The sequence below is a fragment of the Cricetulus griseus genome, chromosome 4 (assembly GCF_003668045.3).
Source record: "Cricetulus griseus strain 17A/GY chromosome 4, alternate assembly CriGri-PICRH-1.0, whole genome shotgun sequence".
Lineage (NCBI taxonomy): Eukaryota > Metazoa > Chordata > Mammalia > Rodentia > Cricetidae > Cricetulus > Cricetulus griseus.
The window spans coordinates 67,928,048-67,950,601 of record NC_048597.1 but is presented as its reverse complement, the minus strand read 5'-3'; the positions used below and the strand labels follow the sequence as shown (position 1 = coordinate 67,950,601).

Genomic DNA, 22,554 nt, shown 5'->3' with positions numbered 1-22,554 from the left:
GTTCTATACATGAGTGGCTAATTAGGTGTTTATTCTATTTATTGTTTTATTAAATTAATATAAAAATCTTTGTAAATTTCTATATACATCTTGTCATTGGAGGTTCCAGTATAAATCCATTTTAGTTCTGCCCTTTTCTCAAAGAGTGGGCAAGGGCCACATGACTCCAACTCATCCTGCCAGGGCATTGCTGGTCCTCCAGCAGGTAGGTGTTGAGTTACATTCCAGATAGGACCGCTGGGAGGTGGAGGACACATAGCTAGAGTGGACTTGGGTTCCAGCTTCAGGTTGCTGCCGCTTGCAGAAGGAATATAGGCCATCCGGTGAGGTTCACTGGCACTTGTCATCACTGTCGGAAGGACTACCCTCTCGTGGGAGGCCATGACGGGACCGAGGCCCCCAGAGCGCATGCACTTCAGTGGTCTCTGTGTCACTACTGCTGGTGGCACTATCCCGGAAACTGGCAAGGGGTGGCCTGACTTTTACACCCTGTGCTGTGACAGAGCCCTCAATTGCCTTCCGGAGCTGAAAAGGTAAGAGAGTCAGGTATCTGCTCCCTCCTCAGACCCCTCCCCAGCACCTCTCCTGTGGAAGTGGCTTTGGCCCTGTCACCTCACCTCCTTTAGGGTCACAATCCCAATGAGCCTGCCGATGCTGGTGACGTAAGCGTGGTCCACTCCCAGCAGTGAGAAGATGGTGTGTGTCTGCAGAGCAGGGAGAGGAACACTGGACTTGATAAAGGGGCAGCCCAGGGTCACAGCCAAAGGGGAGAATGCGGGTGTGTGGACTACAAGGGTGTAATAGTGGGGGCACTGCTGGCGGGAAACGCCCTGAGAATGTCCTAGCACCCCACAGCTCAGAACCCAAGGCCTCGAGGCTGCTCATATTGTTGCTTCCCCAAGCCATCAGCCTTCACATTATCAGCAGTTTGCATTTGCCATCTTGAAAGCAGCTCTCGGCACTTCCTGGAACTTGTTATCTACTATTCTGGGTGTACTTGTGAGTCTCTTCGAATAACAGGTGACTCAAGATGTGTAGCACTAACAGCTTCCTGACTGCCCAACAATGTCTTACATTTTAAATATTTCCTTAGTCTAAATTATGGGAAGGGGCTTACAGAATTTCCCAATTTCCTCCATCCTGGGCATGGCCACACTTACGTTTGGTGGCTCTGGGGACCAAAGGCAGAGTGCCACCCATGCTGGGGAAGTCTATCACAGAACTGTAACTCCAACAGAAGTTCAGTCTTATTTCTTTGTGAAAGTCTCACTACTTAGCCCAGGCTGGCCTTGAAGTATTGGATTACAGGTGTGTGGTACCACACCCATCTTAGAAATTCAGTTTTCTGGTGGCACATGCCTTTAGTCACAGCACTCACAGGCAAGCGGATCTCTGTGTTCCGAGGCCAGCCTGATCTATAGAGTGAGTTTCAGGACAACCAGGGCTGTACAGAGAAATGCTGTCTTGAAAAACCAAAAACCAAACCAAAACAACACCCCCGCCCCCACGAAACCAACCAAATAACTCATTTTTTTGAAGAAGCCATGTTTCCTCAATTCCTAATTGTCATGTAGGTAGCAATCTTTTGTTGTATAACTTGAACCCTACATGCTACAAATTAACCTTCATTTCCCTGTCTTCCCCAGGGGATACATCTTTACTATAAGGTATGTTATTTTAACCTCTTAGATGGTCATATAATCCATCTCACCTTCTCCCAAGGAGCCTATTAAACAGTTCCCATGGACCTTTTCCTGCTCATACCCAATCATAGTGATCTAGCAGGCAATAGATCTGCTTTTATAGGCCTGAGAACAACTTGTGCTTGGCAGTTGCCAAGCTTACTGCTCTACTTCTGGGACATCTGTGTCATCTATTCTCCCTAGTTCTGCCTCCCTATCCTCACCAGAGCTAAGACGACAGCAGGATGAGTTTTCCTACTTCCTGCCTGCCCCCTCTCCAGCTGGGCTCTGCCATTCTATGGCTTTCTAAAACTTGAGTAGCACCCGGGACTCCCTAGACTGGCCCGTGAGACCATTTCTTAAGCCAACCCAGACTGGTGTGCCAGCCTGCTGTTCTGCTGTGCCCAGCTTCCAGGCTTTACATGTTTTGACTCTCTCCCTCTCTCTCTCCTTTTTTTTTTTTTTTTTTTTTTGGTTTTTCAAGACAGGGTTTTTCTGTGTAATAGCCCTGGCTGTCCTGGAACTCACTTTGTAGAGCAGTCTGGCCTTGAACTCATAGAGATCCGCCTGCCTCTGCCTTCTGAGTGCTGGGACTAAAGGCATGTGCCACCACTGCCCAGCCAACTTCTCTTTTTTTGAAGTAAGGTCTCACACATCTCAGGATGATCTTGAATTTGCTATGTAATTCACAGATGACCCTGACCACCTGATCCTCCCCCTCCTGAGTGACAGCATTACAGGCATACACCACCGTACTCAGTTTATGTCACCCCTTCTTTATAGATAAAGACACCTGGAAAGGCTAAGCAGCTTCCTTAACTTCTACAGCCAAGTTTATAAGCGGCAGAGGGGGGGTTTAGTTTAGCCAGTCTTGCTGTCACCTTGGGACTTTGGCCTCATCGCTACCCACTTCACCCATGGGCCACTGTGAGGTTCCTGGATTCCCACCCTCTGGAAGTGGGTTACTGCTTACTGCTTTAATAAGGAGATTCTAATTTAGACTCTAATCTCTAGAATTCTAATCTTTTATATTATTCCGGTTCTCTGTACTTTTGTTAGTGGTTCCTCGGCAGCTTCTTCCTTTCCTCTGAGAGTGTAAGTTTGTAACAAACACCTACTTTGTTCTTTCATTCTAATTTAATCAGACACCAGGGAGCCCATTGGAGGGCCCAAATTTCTTGGGCCTGGCAACAGTGGACTGAACAGACAGGGGAAAGGGCAATATGGCCTTCTGAAAGAATTCTGAGAGTAGGGTCAGATATGGGCCCTGGGTCTGACTCTGCCAAACTGAAGCAGGCAAATGATTTTCTCCTTGCATAACTTAGTTTCCCTGTTTTAGAATGGTTAAGACAGGCTTTTGGGTTGGATTGTCTCCGGGTCCAGGCCCAGCTTTGCTACTTCCTACATGTGTGACTTTGGGTGATTTCTTCACAATACCCATTGGCTAGTGTGGCTGTGAGATCTTGGCATGGTCCCTGGCACACAGCAAGCACGTGCACTCCAGTGTTCTTATCACCACTATTATGTGACAGAAAAATCAAGGGAATCAAAGCGGAGGATGATGGTGTGCACCTGAAATCTCCAGAGACCACGGCAGGCAGACTATCATGAGTTCAAGGCCTACTTGGGCTATATGAGATCCTGTCTCAAAAAAAGGAAAAAGAACAGGGCATTGGTGGTGCAACCTTTTAATCCCAGCACTCCGGAGGCGGAAGGCAGGATCTCTGTGAGTTCCAGGCCAGCCTGGTCTACAGAGCGAGTTCCAAGACAGGCTCCAAAGCAATACAGAGAAACCCTGTCTCCAAAAAACAAAAAGCAAAAAAATTTTTTGTTTGGTTTTTCGAGACAGGGTTTCTCTCTGTAGCTTTGGAGCCTATCCTGGCACTTGCTCTGAAGACCAGGCTGGCCTCGAACACACAGAGATCCATCTGCCTCTGCCTCCCAAGTGCTGGGATTAAAGGCATGCGCCACCAACAAAAAATATTTTTAAAAAAAGGAAAAAGAGGGGCTGGAGAGATGGCTCAGAGGTTAAGAGCACCGACTGCTCTTCCAGAGGTCCTGAGTTCAATTCCCAGAAACCACATGGTGGCTCACAACCATCCGTTATGAGATCTGGTGCCTCTTCTGGTGTGCAGATATACATAGAAGCAGAATGTTGTATACATAATAAATAAATAAAATCTTAAAAAAAAGGAAAAAGATGCTGATGACTGGGACAACTTTAGAGGTCTTGGGGAAGAAAGGCTTTAAGTACAGCTCGTATTACCTTCTGGCCTCTCTCCTTTTCCTTCACCACAGTACAGCAGTTCCTTACTCATTTTGATCTTTACATAGAAGGTCCTAAGTTCCTTTATTTTTGCTGTTTTTCTGTTTGTGTTTCCTATCCTTGCCATCATGGCCTCTGCTTGTACATGCTATGCGGACTTTTTAGCCACAGTTTATATCTAAGCTAGCCACCCAAGCTGAAGACTTGGGACCACTGACCCACACCTGTCACTTCTGCTTGTGCCTGCCAATGGAGGCTTACACATTAAGTCTGCTAAAAAGTGTGATTAAAATACCCCTTGGCTGGGTAGCCTGTATTCCCTGCCTTTACATGGCAGCATTCTGGTACCCAGTTGTGCCCCTGCCTTCCTCATGTGTACGCCACTTACCTCCATCAATGTATACTTATTTCTCTTCCTACTGCCACCTCTGCTGAGCTATCTTTCTAAGTCTCCTCTACCAGTTTTCCTTTGACTTGCTTGAAGTTAGACTCTCTGGGGTCTGACATTCCAAGCCCCCTACTGGTGTCTCTCATCTTTGTTTATCTCTTAGCTGCAGTCGACTCATCCTTCTTGACTGTTAGCTTGTTTATTAGATTTTCTTATCTGGCCTGTTTCTCACCCCCTCCCCTCCCCTCCCTTTTTTTTTTTTCCCCCCAGCGTGGGTGTGTATCAGCCTTGTTGGGCTCTGGCAGCCTCCTGCCTAGCTCTGACCCTGGCCTGGCCTTCTGGCTTCCACCCAGCTCAAGCTGTGTCTTTGTTGCTGCTTTGGTGCAGAATTCTCTGGGCTAAGTCTGAGCAGAGGAAAAATGATGCCTGGTTCTACCAAGCAGTAGGACAAGGCTAAGGAGTCCTGGCTCGAAGGCTCCCATGGCATAAAGCAGTATGTTGTAAAAACAGCATCAAGCATACCATCTCTCATGCCTCCCTCCTACACCATCACAAGACTCCAGACCTACCCTGTCCTACCTTATGCAAAGAAGTCCGCTCCACTAGCTGGAAGGGTGCAGGATCGATTTTGCAGTCACTGAAGTTGACAGGCTCGTCTAGTTGCTGTTCTTCCCACTCTAAGATCTGAGAGTAAAGAGACTGATGATCAGGGAAGAGGCAGCCTGAAGCTCCCCTCTCATCTCTCTGAGGCTGCTTTGCCCCTTTTCCTCCCTGTGATCCATTAGCTGAGATGACAGCCCACCCAGGAAGAAATAGTCTAGACTGTAATGGCATCTTACCTCCTCAGGACTCATCTCCCCTTCCAGGTCGGAGTCACTCTAGGAGGAAGGCAGGGAGGGAGGTGGATGTACCCCTGGTTTGGGAGGTTTGTCCCACCTAGAACATTACCCTCCCCCAGCCCCTCCCCCAGGTCTTGAGCTACAGGGAGAGGGGCACACGTACCGCAAGGGAGATTCGGACCCGCTTCAGCTTGCGCTTGTCACAGGATTCTGACTTTTCCAGCTTTGTCAGAGCCAAAGCAGAGAGGAGTTGAGGTTACGGGGGGAGGGGCATGAAGGGGGAATGGAACCCAGGAAGAAGGGAACACTGCAGGGGCCGAGCTGACAGGAGCAGGAGGCAGGCAGAGTGGGACAGTCAGATAGGAAACTGGACAGGCAGGAGGGGAACATCTGGGCTACTCACTTCTGAGGTAGCCTCCAAAGGTGGACTGCCACAGAAGAGGCTTCTGAGGGCAATGCCTGCTGACTCCATGTTGCCTGTGTTCCAAATGCGAGGTTCAGAGGGGGCAAGTTGGGTAGAGGGGTAAGGTGCAGAAGAAGGGGAGAGGCTTTTCCAACTCCACCGTGTCCGCCCAGGTAGCTCCATCCATCCTTGGTGGCTCAGGCTTTGAGGTGGGTCAGAGATGGCTTACCTGTGGTACTTTCCTGGAGGCTTGTGGTGTTGCTGGACCCTCTCTTTAGAGCAGGCTTCAGGGGCTTGTGAGTCTGCCCGTGGGATCCAGAGAAAGCTGAGTCCTCTGTGTTCACCTGCACAGACAGGGAGGGGCTGGGAGATTGTGGTGCAGAACCTCCAAGACGATGCTTCAGAAGTTACGTGTGGTCATGCAGCATTTTTCCTTACCTGGAAGCGAATGGATGTCTCAGAACTGGGGGGGCTCTCCTGATCTGATGGTGGAGACATCTGGACTTTTCTTAGCTTTTGCATGTGCTGCCGCCGTCGTGCTGGGCTCAGCTGGGCCCCCAGTAACGCTACTACCTGTGAGCGTTCGATGGAGCCCAGCAGGATCATGGACTCTGGATAGAACAAGGGAGGGGACTCAGGGGTGGGTGAGTGAGCTTCTACTTGTGGCCCTCTCTCCATACCCAAGCTGGGGCCCTGGACACGCACTATACACCTAAAGGAAAACCCTGCTTGCCAAGCGTTGACCTATATATACAAGGAGGTGACTGGTTCTGGGCTCCCTAACCCTTTCTGAGCTGACCACCCCCCCCCAAGAGATGCTCATAACACCTGGGACTCCTCTTGGCCTCACCAGGGGACTCTACTAGAGCCAACATACGGCCCTTGGTCCTGTGCAGTGCCAACCGCAGGTCCCGGAAGGTGCAGTTGAGGGCTACATGGGGCACATCCCGTACCATGATGTCCTCTACACGCACCCGGTACTGCCTGGGGATAGAGTCGGGCATTCAGTGTGTGCTCAACATGCAAGACTGGCCAGGGTACCACCATCCCTGTGTCACGAGGAAGGCTGGAGAACCACAGGGGACAGGGGTGGAGGGCCCAGGGCAGATAGTGTTCTCTACCTTCCTTTTGGGTCGGTAGAGGCCAGCTATAGATACCCCAGGGTGAGGGCATCTCAGACCCAGAGCAAAATAGCTAGGGTCTCAGCCTTACTAGTTTGGGACCTTGCTGGAGGTGGGGTTGAAGGGTCCTGGGAGGCCTACCCCTCACTCCCACCCTCTTTGCACTGGGCCCTTCATACTGGTGGCGGCCCCAGCCCAGCTCAGGCAGGTAGGGCAGCTTCTTGATGCGGATGATGCTGTCATAGAGGGAGGGCTGCAGGCTTTGGGCAACAGCATTAGCCAGGATGACGGCAATCATGACAGGCAGAATGTGGGCAATCTGGCCGGTGAGCTCAAAGACGATCACAGCTGTGGACACTGTGTGTGTCACCGCTCCTGCAAGTGCAGCTGCCCCTGGGAACAGCCATGCTCAGTCTCCTCAGGGTGCTCACTCCCCAAGAGACTTTTTCCCTTCCCAGAGCCAAGGTTGCTTAGTGTCCCTCAGGGCCTATGGCCCTACCAGCAGGGGGCACCAGAGCCTCAGAGTCTGCCTGGGCCAGGGCCTCCCACGACAAAAAGGCAGACTTGGGGGCACTGCTGGGACTGTAAATACATCACAGCATGTGCAACACCCTGGGTTTGGTCCCCAGCATCACAAAGCAAACAGAACTGGGTGCTCACCAACCACGGCATAGCCTCCAGGTACAATCCGGTAGGTGCTGCTATCTGTGTGAATCCCGTCTGGGAACCAGGCGGCCATGCTTTCACCCACCAGCCGCCCAAATGCTGCTCCTTCAGGGAGGGTTTTAGGAAGAGAAAGAGGTAGTGGGGGAACACTAGGAAGAGAGAGGGTCAGAAGGTGGGGGAGGGGCCAGTGGGTCATTTAGTACATAGGGCAGTCCCATGGGAGTGGGGGTTTGGGCTAGAGTTGGGCCAAAACCCAGTTCTGGGCAGAGGAGGGATCTACAAGGGACAGCCAGAGGGTATGAAGGGCACAGGCTGGAAGGCAGGCAGCTGCAGACTCACCAATGACAAAGACAGGCATGAAGGCCCCACAGGGCACTGGGATGGTAGTGGCCAGTGCAGACATCCAGAACTGTAGGCAGGAAGGGTTCAAAAGAGAGGCCCCAGGGAAGCACCTCTTACCCATCTACCAAGCACAACCTTCCCAGCTAGCCCAGAATCCCCAGAGATGAAGGGAAAAGAAAGGACTCTGGAACTAGAAGGCTGGGGTTCAAATCCTCTCATCCAACCAACTGCTTTGGCAGTTACTTTTCTGTGTCTTGCCTCACCATCTTTAAGACAGGGATAAGAGTCCCTTTGTCACAATATTTTGAATGCATGGTAAGTGCTTGGGATGGCACATGTTCCTAGTGGCCTGGAAACCAGTAGTGGTGTATAGCCATGGAAGGAGTCTCACCTTCATGAGAATGAAGATGACCAGAGTGAGAAAGACATTGGCACGTGGTGGATTCCAGGCCTGTGAAGTGCTGGGTAGTTGTAGATCCTCTACCAGGCCCTGGCGGACCCACGTCCGGTTGTCAAACAGAGTGACTAGGGTCTCTTTCTGTGAGAGCTAGAGTAAACAGAGTGCTTTAGGCTGGGACACAGGACCCCAGGAAGAGTCCCATAGGAGTCCATGGAAACACGGGGTCGCAGTCATGCTGGGGCTGTTGGCTTTGGAAAGGAATGCATCTGGGTGAGTGGGGGGGGTCACATTTCGGCTAAGGGCTACCTGTCCAGCCATGAACTGTCCAAAGCCAGGGGGGAAGGTCAGAGTGGAGATGAGCAGGGTCACTAGTGCCGGGAAGAGCAGCCGTCTAGAGATGGAGGTTTTACAGCATCAGACAAAAGTCACACACCTCCCATGGACTGATCATAGGCCAGGTGCTCTTATATACCTCAGGACTAAGATCAGAGCAGGGCTTATATATCAAGGTACAGTGCCTGAGAGTAAGTCCTTTTTTAAATTTAAGATTATTTATTTATCCATTATGCATACAGTGTTCTGCCTGCATGTATGCCCTGCACACTACAAGAGGGCACCTGATTTCATTTTAGATGCTTGTGAGCCACCATGTGGGTACTGGGAGCTGAACTCGGGTCCTCTGGCAGAGCAGCTAGTGCTCTTAACCACTGAGTCATCTCTCCAGCCCCCGAGAGAGTAAGTCCTTTTTTATTGTGTTTGATGCCACAGCTCCAAGTGTGATGGTGGATTGGGATTATTATAAGAGCTAGGAGTGGAGGGGTCCTGCCCTAACCCCATAGGGGGCAGCAACAGCAAACCCATCTCTAGCCCTGTTTTGGAGAAGTCTGAGCTGAAACTGCCTCAGCTCTCAGAAGCCCAGTTGAAGGGCGAGTGGTATGAAGGCTTAAAGAGGCCTCTACCACTGTCTGCCCTCAATGGTGACCTAAAAGAGAGCATTGTGAGCTGAGTGTGGTAGCGCACGTCTTTGATTCCAGCACTGGGAGGCAGAGGTAGGTGCACTCTGGAGATCGAGGCCAGCCTGGGCTACACAGTGAGACCCTGTCTCCAGAGCGAAGGCGGTGGTGTAGAAGAAGCTCTGAAGAATGCCTTCCTGTTCCCAGTTCTCAGGCTCATAACGCAAAGAGCTGTGTTCTGAGATAAAAAATATCCATCCACACTGGTCATGGGGTAAACTGAGGTACAAACACACTGTCTGCTATCTGCATGAGGCCTGAAAACCTTGGCCTTTTATGTCAAGTGCCCCTGCCCCTGAGTAAAGTTCAAAAGTAACAGATCCCAGGTGGCTGCCATGGATACAGGTCATAGCATCAGCAGGAAAACATTAGCTGATTAGCTACCTTTTACTCTTTCATATGAGAGACCTAGTGTCACACTGTAGCCACAGTGGGTTTAGACCTTGCTACAATCCTGCCTCAGCCTCTGGAGTGCTGGGATTATAGGTGTGTGGCACTGCACCTGGCTGAAGTGCCTGATTTTGACTGGGCCTCTACTTCAAACCCTCAATGCCTCTCCATCTCCCCATGTGGCCCTTAGACAACCCAGAGCAGCAGAGAAAAGAGTGCGCCACATACTTCCTCATGAGGAAGCGGTTGATGGTTTTTTGCTTCCGCATCACCTGGACAATCTTCCGGTTCAAGTAGACAAAGAGGGCTCCCCCGAAGCCACTAGCAATACTGGAGAAGAAAGAAGTACCAGGGTAGAGGGGAGGCCTTCTCATGGAAACCTCCTTGCTATCCCACACCCTCCTGTAAGCCCCTTACCCAATGACAGCAAAGGCTGGCAGTTCCTGTAGGTCAAAGGGGAAGTCCAGTCGGAACCGAGTTTTGAAGAGAGCAGTAATGGTTTCTGAAGGGAAGAAGTACAGGGTGGCAGGTAAACTTGTGTTCCACTTGCATTACCTTAGATGCCCTCACCGCCCCCAATATCCCCACCTTCATCACGGTTCCAGACTGCCAAGACCCGAAAGATGAAGGCACTGAAGGTGGCCGCAAAGAAGCCCCGCCAGTAGTTCCTAACAGCGAAGAAGGTGGAGGTGACCTCAATGCTGAATAGGACCCCTGCAAGGGGCAGAGGACATCGCCCTTGAGGCCAGAGTATGGCCTTCGGAGGACTTACTCCCAGGAGAAGAGGGGTTGAGGAGGAGAGGCCAAATGTGGGGCTAGGCTATGCTGACTGGAGCCACGCCTACCTCCGATAGGTGCTGCAAAGCAACAGCCCACTCCCACTGCGCATGCAGCAGCCAGCATCTCTGTGTTCCGGGATTCGTTCTGGCAAGGGTGGGGGCACAGAGTCAGTTTGGGCTCAGCGGTTACCCCCCCCCCCGTCAGATATTAAGGTTCTCCTTTTACCTCATAGATGCCCCCAAAGAGGGAGAGGAACTTGCTGAGAAGGGCAGCACACATGCTGGCAATGTGTACAAAGGGTCCCTGGTGGTAGGGGTTGGTTGTGAGTAGGGACAGGGCCTTCCAGACCTTGCCTGGCCTTTTCTTCCAATGGGAGGGGCTCCTTCATTCCCCAACCTGCAATTACCTCTTTGCCAAGGGGCATCCCACTGCCTAGGGCACAAGTTAGCCCAATGACCTTAGCTACAAAGGTCTTGAGGGTGAGGTATTCTTTTAGCACCACTCCCCGAAGGATGGTTTTCATCTCAGGGATGCCAGATCCTGCAGAGGTACATACCCAGGTAAGTCGTCTGACACTTTCATTCAGGAAGCTTGAGCCTCCCTCAATCCCTCCTATCCTACCGACAGCCTGTGGGGCCAGGATCTGGGTGAATCCAGCAGAGAAAGTGATGAGGACGACAGGGTAGGTAACCCAAGCCAGGTACTGGAGTAAGATGTTGGTGTTTAAGCCCCGGGACATCCATTGCTGAGCTGTGGGCACACGACATGCTTGCTGGACTTCTGGTGTACATATCCACACCTTGCCTGCCACTGGGACACACTGATATGACAAGTGTACAGAGCCGGGGCACAGAGAGACTGAAAGGCCCTATAAGGCCTTTCACTGGGACAAAGCCCATCATAGATAAGGCAGATGGAGGGCAGGCAAGAAGGTGTGGCCTGAGCAAGCGGCAGTAACTATGCCTGGAGATGGGCAGTCAGCCTGGCCAGACAAAGTGGCCAGTAGCCAAGTGACTTAAACAACTGTGGCATGGAGGAAACAGGTTGGCCCTTCCCAGCCTTTGCCCTCACCCTGTAGACAGACAGCGATGGCATAGTCCATGGCCCAACTGACCAATGCCATGAGGAGCCCCAACAGGACCAGGAAGATCCAGTCTTCACCAACCCTGGACACTAGGAACTTGTGGCAGCGTACAGAACAAACTGGAGGCAGGGAAGGGAAGATCCATAGAGAAGCTGGTACCAAAGTGCTCTTACTCATCCGTCTCTCCCCATCCCCCATGGGCAGCTCTAATGGTCTCTGCCTCCCCCAGTATAGAACAGTCAGGTCCCTGCCCCAATCCAGGTCTCACTGCGGCATCTGGCACATCGGCTTTGTCCATACTCCAGGAGCTCTGGGGGAGCTCGGGCAGAAGGGGACCCCTTCCAGGGCTCAGGCCCTCCCAGGCGAATCCGAGCAGCTTCCTCTTTGGCGAAGGCCCCAAGTTCCTGGGTGTACCGGCCATACATCTGGAACCACAGATAAAACATGGCATTAGCATGTGTGCCTGAGGTGGGGAATGCAGGGAGGGTTCCTGGGTTCTGACCCTGCTTTGCTCAGCTCCCACACTGTGTACCCCATCTTGAATCCAGTTCTCACTAGGCTCAGAGTGTGGGAACAATGCACATTGCAGACTGCGGGGGCTGTCCTGGCCAGAGTGATGGGGACAGACAAGGTACAGGGACACAACTCTGGGGGTGGCAGAATAATCAGTCCTCTTCTGGCGAGCCAGGAGTGAGGGCACTGGGGAGGAGAGGGAAGGGTCCAGAGGAGGGAAAAGATGGAAAAACCTAAGGCACAGTCTGAAAGTGGGAGGCAGGAAGGTCAGAGACTAAGGGATGGTCAAGGGCGTATGAGCAACAATAAGAGGCTGGTGGAGCTGAGAGCAGCTGAGCTGGGCCTAGGAGGTCCCAGCCCCAATCCTTATCACGTTCCTACTGGGCCTTTGGCCTGTGACCAACTCAGTGGCACCCTTCCCACCCACCCTAATCCCCTTGTCCTCATTCTCCACTCCCAAACCCCCATTAGCCCGGCAGCCCAGCTCAAAGTGGAAAGCCTCTTTGGGTGGGTAAGGCAGTGTTGGGTGATTTCAGTCCCTCTGGAACTGCACTTGGGGCCAGTGACAGGTCTTGGGGACAGCAGAGGTTGCAGATGGCAAGGCTGTGACTGTGGTACAAGGCTGATGGGAAGAGAGTTATGGCTGGACCTGCCAAGCTGGGCGTGTGTTGGGGGGTGGGGAGGAGTAGATTCTGGCTGCCACCCGCGGAGCTTCAAGACACAAAGGGCTCCTGTTGGGGTTGGGGTTTGTGTGTGTGTGTGTGTGGGGGGGGATAGACAGAGCTCGGGTGAGACACAGAGGAAAGGGAGAAGCAGAGGGAACGGAACTATATAGGAAAGAGGGAGAAAGACCCGAGAGCAGGGAGGAGGAAGAGACCAGAGTGTGGAAACACAGCAGGTGGGAGGAGGTGAGGGCCAGACAAAAGGGTAGGAGGGGAAGTGGGAGAGGCCAGAGCAGGGAGAGCTTGACCCTGAGAGCTCATTTCATAGACACAGGGAGATGGAGTGGCGGCTGGTGCAAAAGAGATACCATTTCAGAGTTTAGGTGCCTGGCTTCCATGGCCAAATGCCCCTCTCCTTGACCTGTGCATGGCAAGGATAACAGCCATTGCCAACAAAAGGGCTTGCCGGCACTAGCGTCACTCACACCTACCACCTCTCCCAGTCATCCAGTTTCATACAGTCTCTGGTAATTGGGCACCTCCCTGACTCAGTTACAATCCAGGCCCTCTCTCAAGGAGGTTCCTCCCTGACACCCTCCAGGGCAAATTCCAGCCCGAGCTGATAAAACGGAGCCATAGGGCCAGTTTCTTTCTGTAGGGCTTGGGCCCCCCACCCTAGTGACATGAGGGTGAATGGCTTCTTAACTCTTGACTTGCTATGAGTCATCTCAAAGCTCAGGACCCCTGCTTCTGATGAGGTCAAGGGACACTCCATGGGCGTGGGTGGTAGTGGTGGTGGGGTACCTGCCTAGATCCAGCTAGAACAAAGGTTCCAATTCTCACACCCATTCCTGCTTCCTGCATCAACCCTCAAGCTTCGGTCCCCAGGGTGACAAGCCACCTAAGCCAGCCACCTTTCCCAAAAGTTCGACTGAGGGGTTCTTGTCAATGCTGGACTTTGAGTCTTTAAAGGCAGGGGGTAGGTTTGGATTTGATTACTTCCCTGCAGTCTTTATGTCCAGCTTAATGCTGTGGCATAGTAGGGACACAGGGAAGGTGTAGAATGTGGATAGGCATTTGGAGAAAGTTCACAGGTATCGAGAAAGGGTACTGGGGTGCTGTAACTTGGTAAGTGGAAAAAACAAAATCGTGTCAGCCGAAGGGAGTAAGGGGAAGGACACCTGGGCCAAACACCTGGTGTCATTGTCCTCTCCAGGCCACCAGTCTCAGCCAGAAACCAGCAAGCAGCTTTCAAACACCCTGAACCTATAGCCTGTCGGATCCCGAACCTCAGTTTCCACAGCTGAGGAAGGCTGAGGCCGGGCTTGGGTAGGCCGCCTGTGCTCACACTTCCTAGGGCAACCTGCAGCAGTGGTGCCATAGCGCACCCCTTAGGTTTCACTTACCAGGGTCTGCTCATACTGCAGCGCCCGAGGCTCCATCCCTTCCCCCGCCGCCGCCGCCGCCGCCGCGGCCGTGGCGGCCGCCATCTCGGTGCACTGTCCTCTTGCCTCCCTTGGCTTCTCGGGCTCTGGCCTTGACTCAGCTCCCGGCCCGCTGAGCCCGCGCCCGCACCCGTCCCGTCCCCTCAGCCCCGGCGGCCGAGTGCAGAGTGCGACGGTCCCCGGGCGCGCGCCGCAGGCTCAGCCTCTCGCTAGCGTCCCCTCCTTGGCGGGCGGGCCGAGGGCGGTGCCCTGCTTGCTGCTCCGCCCTGGCCCATCTGCAGGGGCGTCCGGTCGGGCTGGGGTCTGCATTGGAGCCGCCTCCTGGCCTCCGGAGAAGCGGCAGGGGGCGCTTGCAACGCGATCTTGCACCCCTTCTCTGGGGAGGCCGGGGGCTGACCCGGCCCCGAGAGGGTGCGGGGCCGGACGGGGGCGGGTCCGCTGGCACGTGGAGGGGACGGGCTCTCGGGCGGCTGCAGCGTTGTGCGGGAGGGGCTGAGGATGTAGTGACTCCAGGGCTGGGGCAGGGGGCTGCTGACGAGCTATCTCGGGCTCTCCAGGCCAGACTCGACTGGGGCAGCCTCTGCTTCGCGTTTGCTGGCGGCTCAGACGGGTCTGGGAGGATTCCTGAGAGCCCGCTCCCTTATCGCCTCCCTTCCTCCTTTCTTCTTTTCCTCCGGGTTCCCCCGGGAAGGTGCACCTGGAACTGCTAGGCCTGGAGATCGGGGCGGAGGTGGAGGTGGGAGGGGACGGGAAGGGGTGAGGCCCGAGGGAAGGGAGCTATTGGTGCGGGGGAGGCTGCTCCTGGGAGGCGGGCGTGGGGGAGCAGAGGTCGCTCCTCCCAGGCATCGCTTAAAGGGGGAACTTGAGTAGCTGCTGACGCCTCGAGGAAGCGGCCCAGTGAAGCTCTACGTTGTCTTTCGGGATCCTTGGAAGGATAAGAACAGTGTGGCGTTGGCACAAAGAGGATGGACAGCGTTAGGTTGGTGCCACTGGAGAGGACGGTGCCCAGAAATCCGTGTAGAAAGAACAGCATCAGGATGAAGACTCATTCAGCAAACAGAGGGTGGTGCTCAAGGGGAGCGTACGGTGCCCAGTACGGGGGCTGCGATGAAAGGAGATAGCACCTGGAAAGAGCGCGCTGCGAGCTGTCGTTTCCCAGGGAAAGGCCAGTGTCGGGTGGAAGCGCACTGGATCAGTGTCCAGAAGAGGGTAGTGTAGTGGGGTGACAGGCAGTACCAAGTTCAATTGGCAGTGTTCTAGGGGATCAGAGTTAGTGCCAAGCAGGGCCAAGGGAAGACCGGCGTGGCGAGGAGGTGAAGCCCCAGGCGAGGGCACAATGCGGGCTTTCCTTTCCCTGACAGTGACATCACGGCAAATTCCCAAACCGGACGGACCCGGCTCGGGTGACGTCTAGCTGGTCAGAGCCAGCTCGGACCAGCGTGGGGAACCTTGGTGGCCGTCCGAGGGGCTGGGCACTGCGTCCCGCTGGGCGGGCGCTCTGCGGGTGGAGTTCGGCTTCACCCTCCTGCAGCACGGACTGTGCCCTCGGCGGGCACGCGGACCGCAGGGAAGGGCTAGGGCCGGGCTCCCTCTGGGCCAAGGATCAAGGTTCCTGGCTGGGTCCGGTCCCGGAGCCTTCCAAGCATCGGGATCCGGGGTCTGAAGAGGGCGCCCTAGAGCCGGGCGCATCGCGGTACCCGCCGGGGGTGGGACTTAGTCTGTCCCCGCCTTGGGCGGAGTCACCGCGCTTTGAGACTCGCCCACAAGGTCCGAGCCACTCCGAGGTGGCCTTTCCCGGCGGAAGTGAAGGAGCCCCGAGGGGAGGCAGCGGAAGTGGCTGCGTTGCTGAAGCCTGTGCGCATGCGCCCTGCGGCTGGTTGCCGCTTTTTGGGGCGGTACTCTGCCCTGTCTTCTTTTCTCCACGTGAGGGGGTGCGCGAATTCCCAGTGGTGGCCGCGCGCTCCGCACCTCTGCAGTTCTCGTGCCCCTTACGATGGCGGGCATCCTGTTCGAGGATATTTTTGATGTGAAAGACATTGACCCAGAAGGCAAGAAATTTGACCGAGGTAAGGTGTGTAGGGGAGGTGAGGAAGAGGCCAAACATGCCCACCCACCCCAAGTGGCCCGTCCCACCCTCTCGGTACCTCCCTCAGGAAACAGTGTTTTTCATAATGAGAAACTTGGGACAGCTTTTCCTATGATGTTTGCGGTGTCTGGTGCCTCGGTGGCCCTTGGCTTTGGGGTTGGGAAAGCCCTGGACACCTTTCTGACTCCTTATTCAGTATTACGTGCTGTATGTACCGTGCGCCTCTCTCGCACACTTAAGTATTGTAGTAAGAAGTGATGGTGCCCGATCTATTTTGTTACTTAAGGCCGTGCAGCGAGTTACCTCCCTGTCTTCCTAACCCATAGTTTTGTATTGCCCCAAGAATTGTTAGCCCTTTGCCGAGTCCTCTATAAATTTCATGCAGCTGACTGCTTGGTGTATTCATTTCCCAGTAATCCGGAAGTTGTTTCTTCTCAGTGTCACTTTACCTGGAGACAGACCCCCCCCCCCCCAATACAGATTCTCTTTGTAGCTCTGGCTGTCTTGGAACTTGCTTTGTAGACCAGACTGGCCTTGAACTCAGAGATCCACCTGCCTCTGCCTCCCAAGTGCTGGGATTAAAGGCGTGCCCCCCCCATTTTTAAAGACAGGTGTCAGTTCTCAATACACCCTGCCTATTCCCTCCGCAGAGTGCCTACTAGGAAGTGGGGATCTCTGGACTAATGACTATCTTGTTCAGAGTTGAGTTTAGTCTAAATCATCCAGGTGTGCTTAGAGCCTAGAGACGGGTTGCTGCCAGAGAAGTTCTGCTTCTTTCTTGGGATCCTGACACTTGCTGAGGTGTTTACTCCCTTTCTTCTCTGAATCTGATTTGGATTGCACTCTGTGTCTGTGTCCCAGAGCAAGGCTAATGGCTGTGGACTAGTTGAAAGATTTGTTCTCCTGCATTCGACCCCGACTCTGTTGCCTGTAATTATGTCTGTCGCTCTTTCCCAGTATCTCGGCTGCACTGTGAGAGTGAATCTTTCAAGATGGACCTCATCTTAGACGTGAACATTCAGATTTACCCAGTGGACTTGGGTAAGTGTCCAACACAGGAGCTAGCAAGTGAATTTTTTTGTTTGTTTGTTTGTTTTTCGAGACAGGTTTTCTCTATGGCTTTGGAGGCTGTCCTGGAACTAGCTCTTGTAGAACAGGCTGGTCTCGAACTCACAGAGATCCGCTTGCCTCTGCCTCCTGAGTACTGGGATTAAAAGCATGTGCTGCCAACGACTGGCTTTAGCAAGTGATTTTTATCTTTGGTTTCCGCTTGATGCTCTTTTCAGGTGACAAGTTCCGATTGGTCATAGCTAGTACTTTGTATGAAGATGGTACCTTGGATGATGGTGAATACAACCCCACAGATGACAGGCCTTCCAGGTGAGGCGGTGGTAAAGGAGGGACTAAATAGATAAGTAGTACATAGAATGGTCTTTATTTTACTGCTAGAAAAAGACATTACTGCACTTAGAATTCACACAACCAGAACTGGGTGTGATGGTTTGTGTCTGTAATTCCAGAACTCGGGAGATGAGGCAGGAGGATGAGGAGTTCAAGAACACCATTGGCTGCACATCAAATCTGAGACCAACCTGGGCTGGAGACCCTGTCTCTAAAAAATTTGAAAAAAATTTCAAACAACTGGCTTGATTACTTAGTGAGAGCAGTGAGTGGAAGCTTGTGAACTGCAGTTGTTTATTTATTTGAGACAGGGTCTCACTTTGTAGTCCTGGTTGGCCTGGACTATGTAGACCAAGCTGGTCTCAAACTCACAGATGACATCCACCTCCTCTGCCTCCTCAGTGTTGGAATTAAAGGTATGTACCACCACACCCTGCAAATGTAGCTTTTTTAAGGCCTAGAAAATGATTACATAGTAACCTAGATTTTGGTGTGACAGAAAGACTGTGGAGTATTGGGTCTGGTGGTACACACACTTAATCCCAGCATTTAGGAGGCAGAGGCAGGAGACCTCTGTGAGTTTGAGGCTAGCCTGGTCTACATAGCCAGTTAGGACAGCCATGACTATATACTGAACTTTTACTTCTCAGCTCCACTACTTCCATCTTCCATTTCCTTATCAATAAAGTACAGACAGTCATTTCTAGTTCACTGAATTGATGTGAAAGCCAAATAAGGTTGCGCTTCCATGGCATTTGTTGTTATCAGTTTCTATTTTAATTATTTCTATCTTTTTGGTTTTTCGAGACAAGGTTTCTTTGTGTGGCCGTGACTATCCTGGAACTTACTCTGTAGACTGTCAGGCTGGCCGAAAACTCACAGGCCTCTGTCTCTGCCTCTGCCTCTGATTCCTGAGTGCTGGGATTGTGCCACCATGCCTGGCTCAGTTTCCATTTTTAAATGTCTCTTACACTATTGATTGCTGTGAAAAGTAACTTTGCCTATTGTTTGTAGGGCGGACCAGTTTGAGTATGTCATGTATGGGAAAGTATATAGGATTGAGGGGGATGAGACCTCAACCGAAGCGGCGACACGTCTGTAAGTAACATTGTCTGGCTGTTAATAATCCAACCTCCCTGTTGTGAAATTGGGTCATGCTTCTCCTTCTGTATCAGGTTCTTTGTTTTTTCTAGTACCCGAAGCCGGGGTGGAAGAATTTGTTTTGGGAACAGTTTCTAGTCTGAATTTTGATTACTTACATCACCTGCTATCAGGATTTCAAGGCCCTGTGGCCCACAGGAGACTTTGGTAATCTTGCTTCATGAGGGACAACAGAGAACATCTTGGGGGATCACAAGCAGCATTTCATGACTAGGCCTTTTTATTTTTTACTTGTGTATGTGTTGCTACTCTGTAACCCAGACCTTGGTTCTTTAGTTTCCCTGCCTAATTTTTCTTTTTCTTTAAAATTGGTTTTAAATGCCGGGCAGTGGTGGCACACGCCTTTAATCCCAGCACTCGGGAGGCAGAGACTAGTTCCAGGACAGGCTCCAAAGCCACAGAGAAACCCTGTCTTGAAAAACCAAAACAAAATTGATTTTAAAACAATATGGTTGTTAGAATCTTGAAGCAGAAAATTAATGTGAAAAAGAACAAAAGTCACCTAGGAGGACGTTTTTTACAATTTAAATAGCTGGTGTGGTGCACACCTTTAATCCCAGCACCTGGGAAGTAGAGGCAGGTAGATCTCTGTGAGTTCAAGGTCAGCTGGTTTACAGAGTAAGTTCTAGGACAGCCAGAGATAGTGAGACCCTGTTTTGAGAAAACAAAAACAAGCGTTGGAGTGGTCTAGCTGTCTTTTTTCTTTTCTTTTGTTTACTTTTCCCTTTAAGATCCTTTATAATGTTTTCTTTTTTTTTTTGTCTAACATACTTCCCTTGTCAGGTGAAAATTCCCCTCAATTTTATTTTATTTTATTTTATTTTGAGATAGGGTCTCTCTATGTAGCCTGGGCTGTCTTGGAACTCACTATGTAGACCCAGGCTGGTGTTGAACTCGGGAGCTACTTGACTGCCTCCTGATGCTGGGATTAAAGACATGTGCCACCCTCCTGATTCCTTAGCATTTTCAAAAAAGTATTTTTTTATTTGTGTGTATGCATGCACGTGGGTGCTTATATGTGTACCATGTGCAGGTATGAGACCACCAAGGTCAGAAGGGGGACATTGAACACCTTGAAAATGGGGTTACAGGTGGTTGTAAGGTGCCATGTGGGTGCTTGGGGGTGGTGAATCCAGGTCTGCATTCTTCTCTCCAGCCCCTACCTCAGTATCCAATAGCTGTATAATATTGCAATGAATGGTGACACCTTCATTTGTGTGAACAACATTGTAATGAATGGTGACACCTTCATTTGTGTGACTACTCTCCTATTTTGGGCATAGCAGCAGCGTTTACTCCTCCACTAGAGTAAACAACACTGCTTTGTGCATATCTGCATTCAGGTTTGTCCCAGTCTTTGGTTCCTAATGACAGAATGCTAGGGGAGTGCCTTTAAAAAAATGGACGGAGAGCTGCTGGGAAGCAGCTGCTTGAGAGCTCAGACTCAGGACCAGGGACCTTCTGTTTCAGCTCTGCCTATGTGTCCTATGGGGGCCTGCTCATGAGGCTTCAGGGTGATGCCAACAACTTGCATGGATTTGAGGTGGATTCCAGGGTGTATCTGCTGATGAAGAAACTGGCCTTCTGAACCTCGTGGGAAACCAGCCCTGCTGCTTAGTCATTCAAGTCATGGACACTGTTCGAACCTGAGTAGAAGCTGGCGTTGCTGACCTGTGAAAGGAACTGGCTCTGTGTCCACTCTGGATACAGCTTCAGTTTGTCTGAATTCAGTGGAAAAGTGACTTGTCTGTAGAAGGTGCAGCGGGAGAGCGCAGCATGAATCTCAAGTTGTGTATGATTTTTTTTTTTTTTAAATTAAAGCTTACTTTTTCAGACTCTTCTCTTGAATTGGGGGTGGGGTCATCCAGGGTTTACTTTTGCTGTCTAGCCTAGGCTGGACTTGGACTTGATCCTCCTGCCACTGTCTTCTGAGTTTCTGGGATTGCTCACACCTGGCTTATGCAATGCTGGGAGTCAAAACCAAGGCTCTTTTGTGTGCAACAAAGGAGGTATCTTCCCCCCCCAGTGTGTGTGTGTGTGTGTGTGTGTGTGTGTGTGTGTGTGTGTGTGTGTGTGTGTTTCCACCATCTGTGTCCTGGGGGTTGAACTGAGGTTCTCAGGACAAACTCCTTTACTCACTAAGCCTTTTTTTTTGCTGACCCCCAGTTGGTCTCTTGATGCCCTGGGTTTCTCACAGGAGCTGGTGGCCCTGCTGGGATGCCTGGGGTGTTTCCTTTCCCGTCTTTTTTTTTTTTTTTTTTTTTTTTTTTAGTCTTTACAAGAGGTGTTAGAAATGGTGTAGTGTTTAGGGAAATGGGTTGAAAATGAGTGGCCTCAGCGGGGAAGAGCAAAGGTTTTTTCTTTTTTCTTTCCACAGTAGGGTGTGTGTGACATATTGGGGGTTGGGATGAATCTTAATAGAATCTTTTAATCATCCCATGGAGTCAGGTTTTGGAGGGGGAGACCCTCATTAGAAATAAGTGATAGAATGTCAAGTAGACAGTAGGCTGTTCCAGCATAGGAAAGGGGGACTTAAGTAGAAAAGCTTTCAACATTTATTTGTGTGTGAGGGGGAAGATAACTTTGAGAAGTCCCTTTTTGCTGCCGTGTGAGTCACCTTCAGTGGCTGAGCCATCTTGCTATCATAATCCTGTTTTTGTGTGTATGTAGGGGAAGAAGTGATAGAATCAGCTGCACAGAATCAATTTGGTTTAGACTTTTCGCTTTGGTTTTGATGGTGCAGGATCAAACCCAAGGCTTACTAGGCAAGTGTCATGTCACTGAGCTGGTTCTTCAGGCAACGTTTAAAAGTTTTAAAGGTGGAATAACACCTGAAATAACAGCTGAAATAACAGCTGGTCATATAGCCAAGGACGACCTTGAACTTGTGATTCTCCTGCCTCAACCCCACAAAGTGCTGCTATTATCAGCATGCACCGTCATACCTAGTTTCAGGGTCAGTCTTTTTTTTTTTTTTTTTTTTTTTTTTTTTTAAAGATTTATTTATTATGTGTACAGTGTTCGGCACCAAGTCTCATTATAGATGGTTGTGAGCCAATATGTGGTTGCTGGGAATTGAACTCAGGACCTTTGGAAGAGCAGGCAATGCTCTTAACCGCTGAGCCATCTCTCCAGCCCCCCAGGGTCAGTCTTAAGAGGGCAGATTTCAGATTGGTTTACATTGTAGAAACCAGTTTCTCAGATTAGCACGTATCAGATGCCTGGAGCGTTAGCTATGTCGCAGCTCAGTATCCTCACCTGTCTTCTGACCGATGAGAAGCTGAGAACCCACATTTTTGGCTGGCTTATCTTGTTCAGAGTGCCAGCTCTTCTGTGCTGTAAAGTGTTTGGCTTGATGATTGTGGCTTTTGTTGTTTTTGTTTTTGTTTTTACTGTGCTGAGGATTGAACCCCGGACTTTGTGTGTGCTAGGCAAGAGCCCTGCCACTGAGCTATGTCCCTGCCGTAATACAAATTAATTTTTGAGATACAGTACAGTCTTTTGTAGTCCAGGGTGGACTCAGATTCCTTATATAGCGGAAGGTGGCCTTGAACTCCTGATCCTCCTGTCTCTGCCTTCTAAGTTTTGAGTTTACAAGCATGTGCCATCATGTCCACCTTTTTTTTTCCTTTTCAGTTTTATTTGTGTGTGTGTGTGTGTGTGTGTGAGATGTGTGTGAGATGTGTGTGTGCAAGTGTGGACATCAGCATGTGGTGGCATGCATAATGAGGTCTTAAGACAACTTTTGGGAGTTGGTTCTTTCCTTTCCCATGGGTTCCGGGCATCAAACTCATGTCAGGTTTGCACATAAAGCACTTTCACCTACTGAGCCATCTCACTTGCCGTAAATTTATTTTTAAATGTTAAGTTTAACCTCCTTCAGTGTTACAACAAACTACAAACTATACTGAA

The 22,554-nt window shown here is 51.2% G+C and overlaps 2 protein-coding genes across 3 annotated transcripts; one reads left to right on the top strand and one right to left on the bottom strand.

Moving 5' to 3' along the window:
* Window position 1: 1 nt before the first annotated feature.
* On the bottom strand, window positions 2-15,396 carry Clcn2 (chloride voltage-gated channel 2). 2 transcript variants are annotated; one of them, XM_027413036.2, is made up of 24 exons: window positions 13,956-15,396; window positions 11,643-11,799; window positions 11,362-11,493; window positions 10,912-11,040; window positions 10,697-10,830; window positions 10,516-10,593; window positions 10,356-10,434; window positions 10,099-10,224; window positions 9,928-10,012; window positions 9,739-9,840; window positions 8,414-8,498; window positions 8,099-8,254; window positions 7,705-7,774; window positions 7,360-7,470; window positions 6,879-7,092; window positions 6,429-6,562; window positions 6,017-6,189; window positions 5,808-5,922; window positions 5,579-5,652; window positions 5,339-5,398; window positions 5,176-5,214; window positions 4,916-5,020; window positions 618-704; window positions 2-525 (listed from the first exon to the last, which is right to left on the bottom strand). In XM_027413036.2, the coding sequence occupies exons 1-24, from the start codon at window positions 14,037-14,039 to the stop codon at window positions 331-333; spliced, it is 2,724 nt and encodes a 907-aa protein (XP_027268837.1). In that variant the 5' UTR covers window positions 14,040-15,396; the 3' UTR covers window positions 2-330. The 2 variants fall into 2 exon arrangements, with proteins under 2 accessions (XP_027268837.1, XP_035300589.1); XM_035444698.1 differs by having other exon boundaries at window positions 6,879-7,086.
* A 249-nt stretch (window positions 15,397-15,645) lies between these two features.
* On the top strand, window positions 15,646-20,477 carry Polr2h (RNA polymerase II, I and III subunit H). The gene is made up of 5 exons (XM_027413044.2): window positions 15,646-16,060; window positions 17,038-17,121; window positions 17,367-17,460; window positions 18,496-18,579; window positions 20,113-20,477. Exons 1-5 carry the CDS (start codon window positions 15,988-15,990, stop codon window positions 20,228-20,230), a joined length of 453 nt encoding a protein of 150 aa, XP_027268845.1. The 5' UTR covers window positions 15,646-15,987; the 3' UTR covers window positions 20,231-20,477.
* Window positions 20,478-22,554: the final 2,077 nt, after the last annotated feature.

What these genes read in the sequence shown, in the direction of transcription:
- Polr2h (XM_027413044.2), top strand. Translation starts at nt 15,988, where the DNA reads ATGGCGGGCATCCTGTTCGAGGATATTTTTGATGTGAAAGACATTGAC. An exon ending in GATTTACCCAGTGGACTTGG is followed by an intron (nt 17,122 to 17,366) that starts GTAAGTGTCCAA and finishes TGCTCTTTTCAG; the next exon opens with GTGACAAGTTCCGATTGGTC. An exon ending in ACCGAAGCGGCGACACGTCT is followed by an intron (nt 18,580 to 20,112) that starts GTAAGTAACATT and finishes CTTCTGTTTCAG; the next exon opens with CTCTGCCTATGTGTCCTATG.
- Clcn2 (XM_027413036.2), bottom strand. Translation starts at nt 14,039, where the DNA reads ATGGCGGCCGCCACGGCCGCGGCGGCGGCGGCGGCGGCGGGGGAAGGG. An exon ending in TGCAGTATGAGCAGACCCTG is followed by an intron (nt 11,800 to 13,955) that starts GTAAGTGAAACC and finishes CTGTGGTTCCAG; the next exon opens with ATGTATGGCCGGTACACCCA. An exon ending in GGATGCCCCTTGGCAAAGAG is followed by an intron (nt 10,594 to 10,696) that starts GTAATTGCAGGT and finishes CCCTACCACCAG; the next exon opens with GGACCCTTTGTACACATTGC.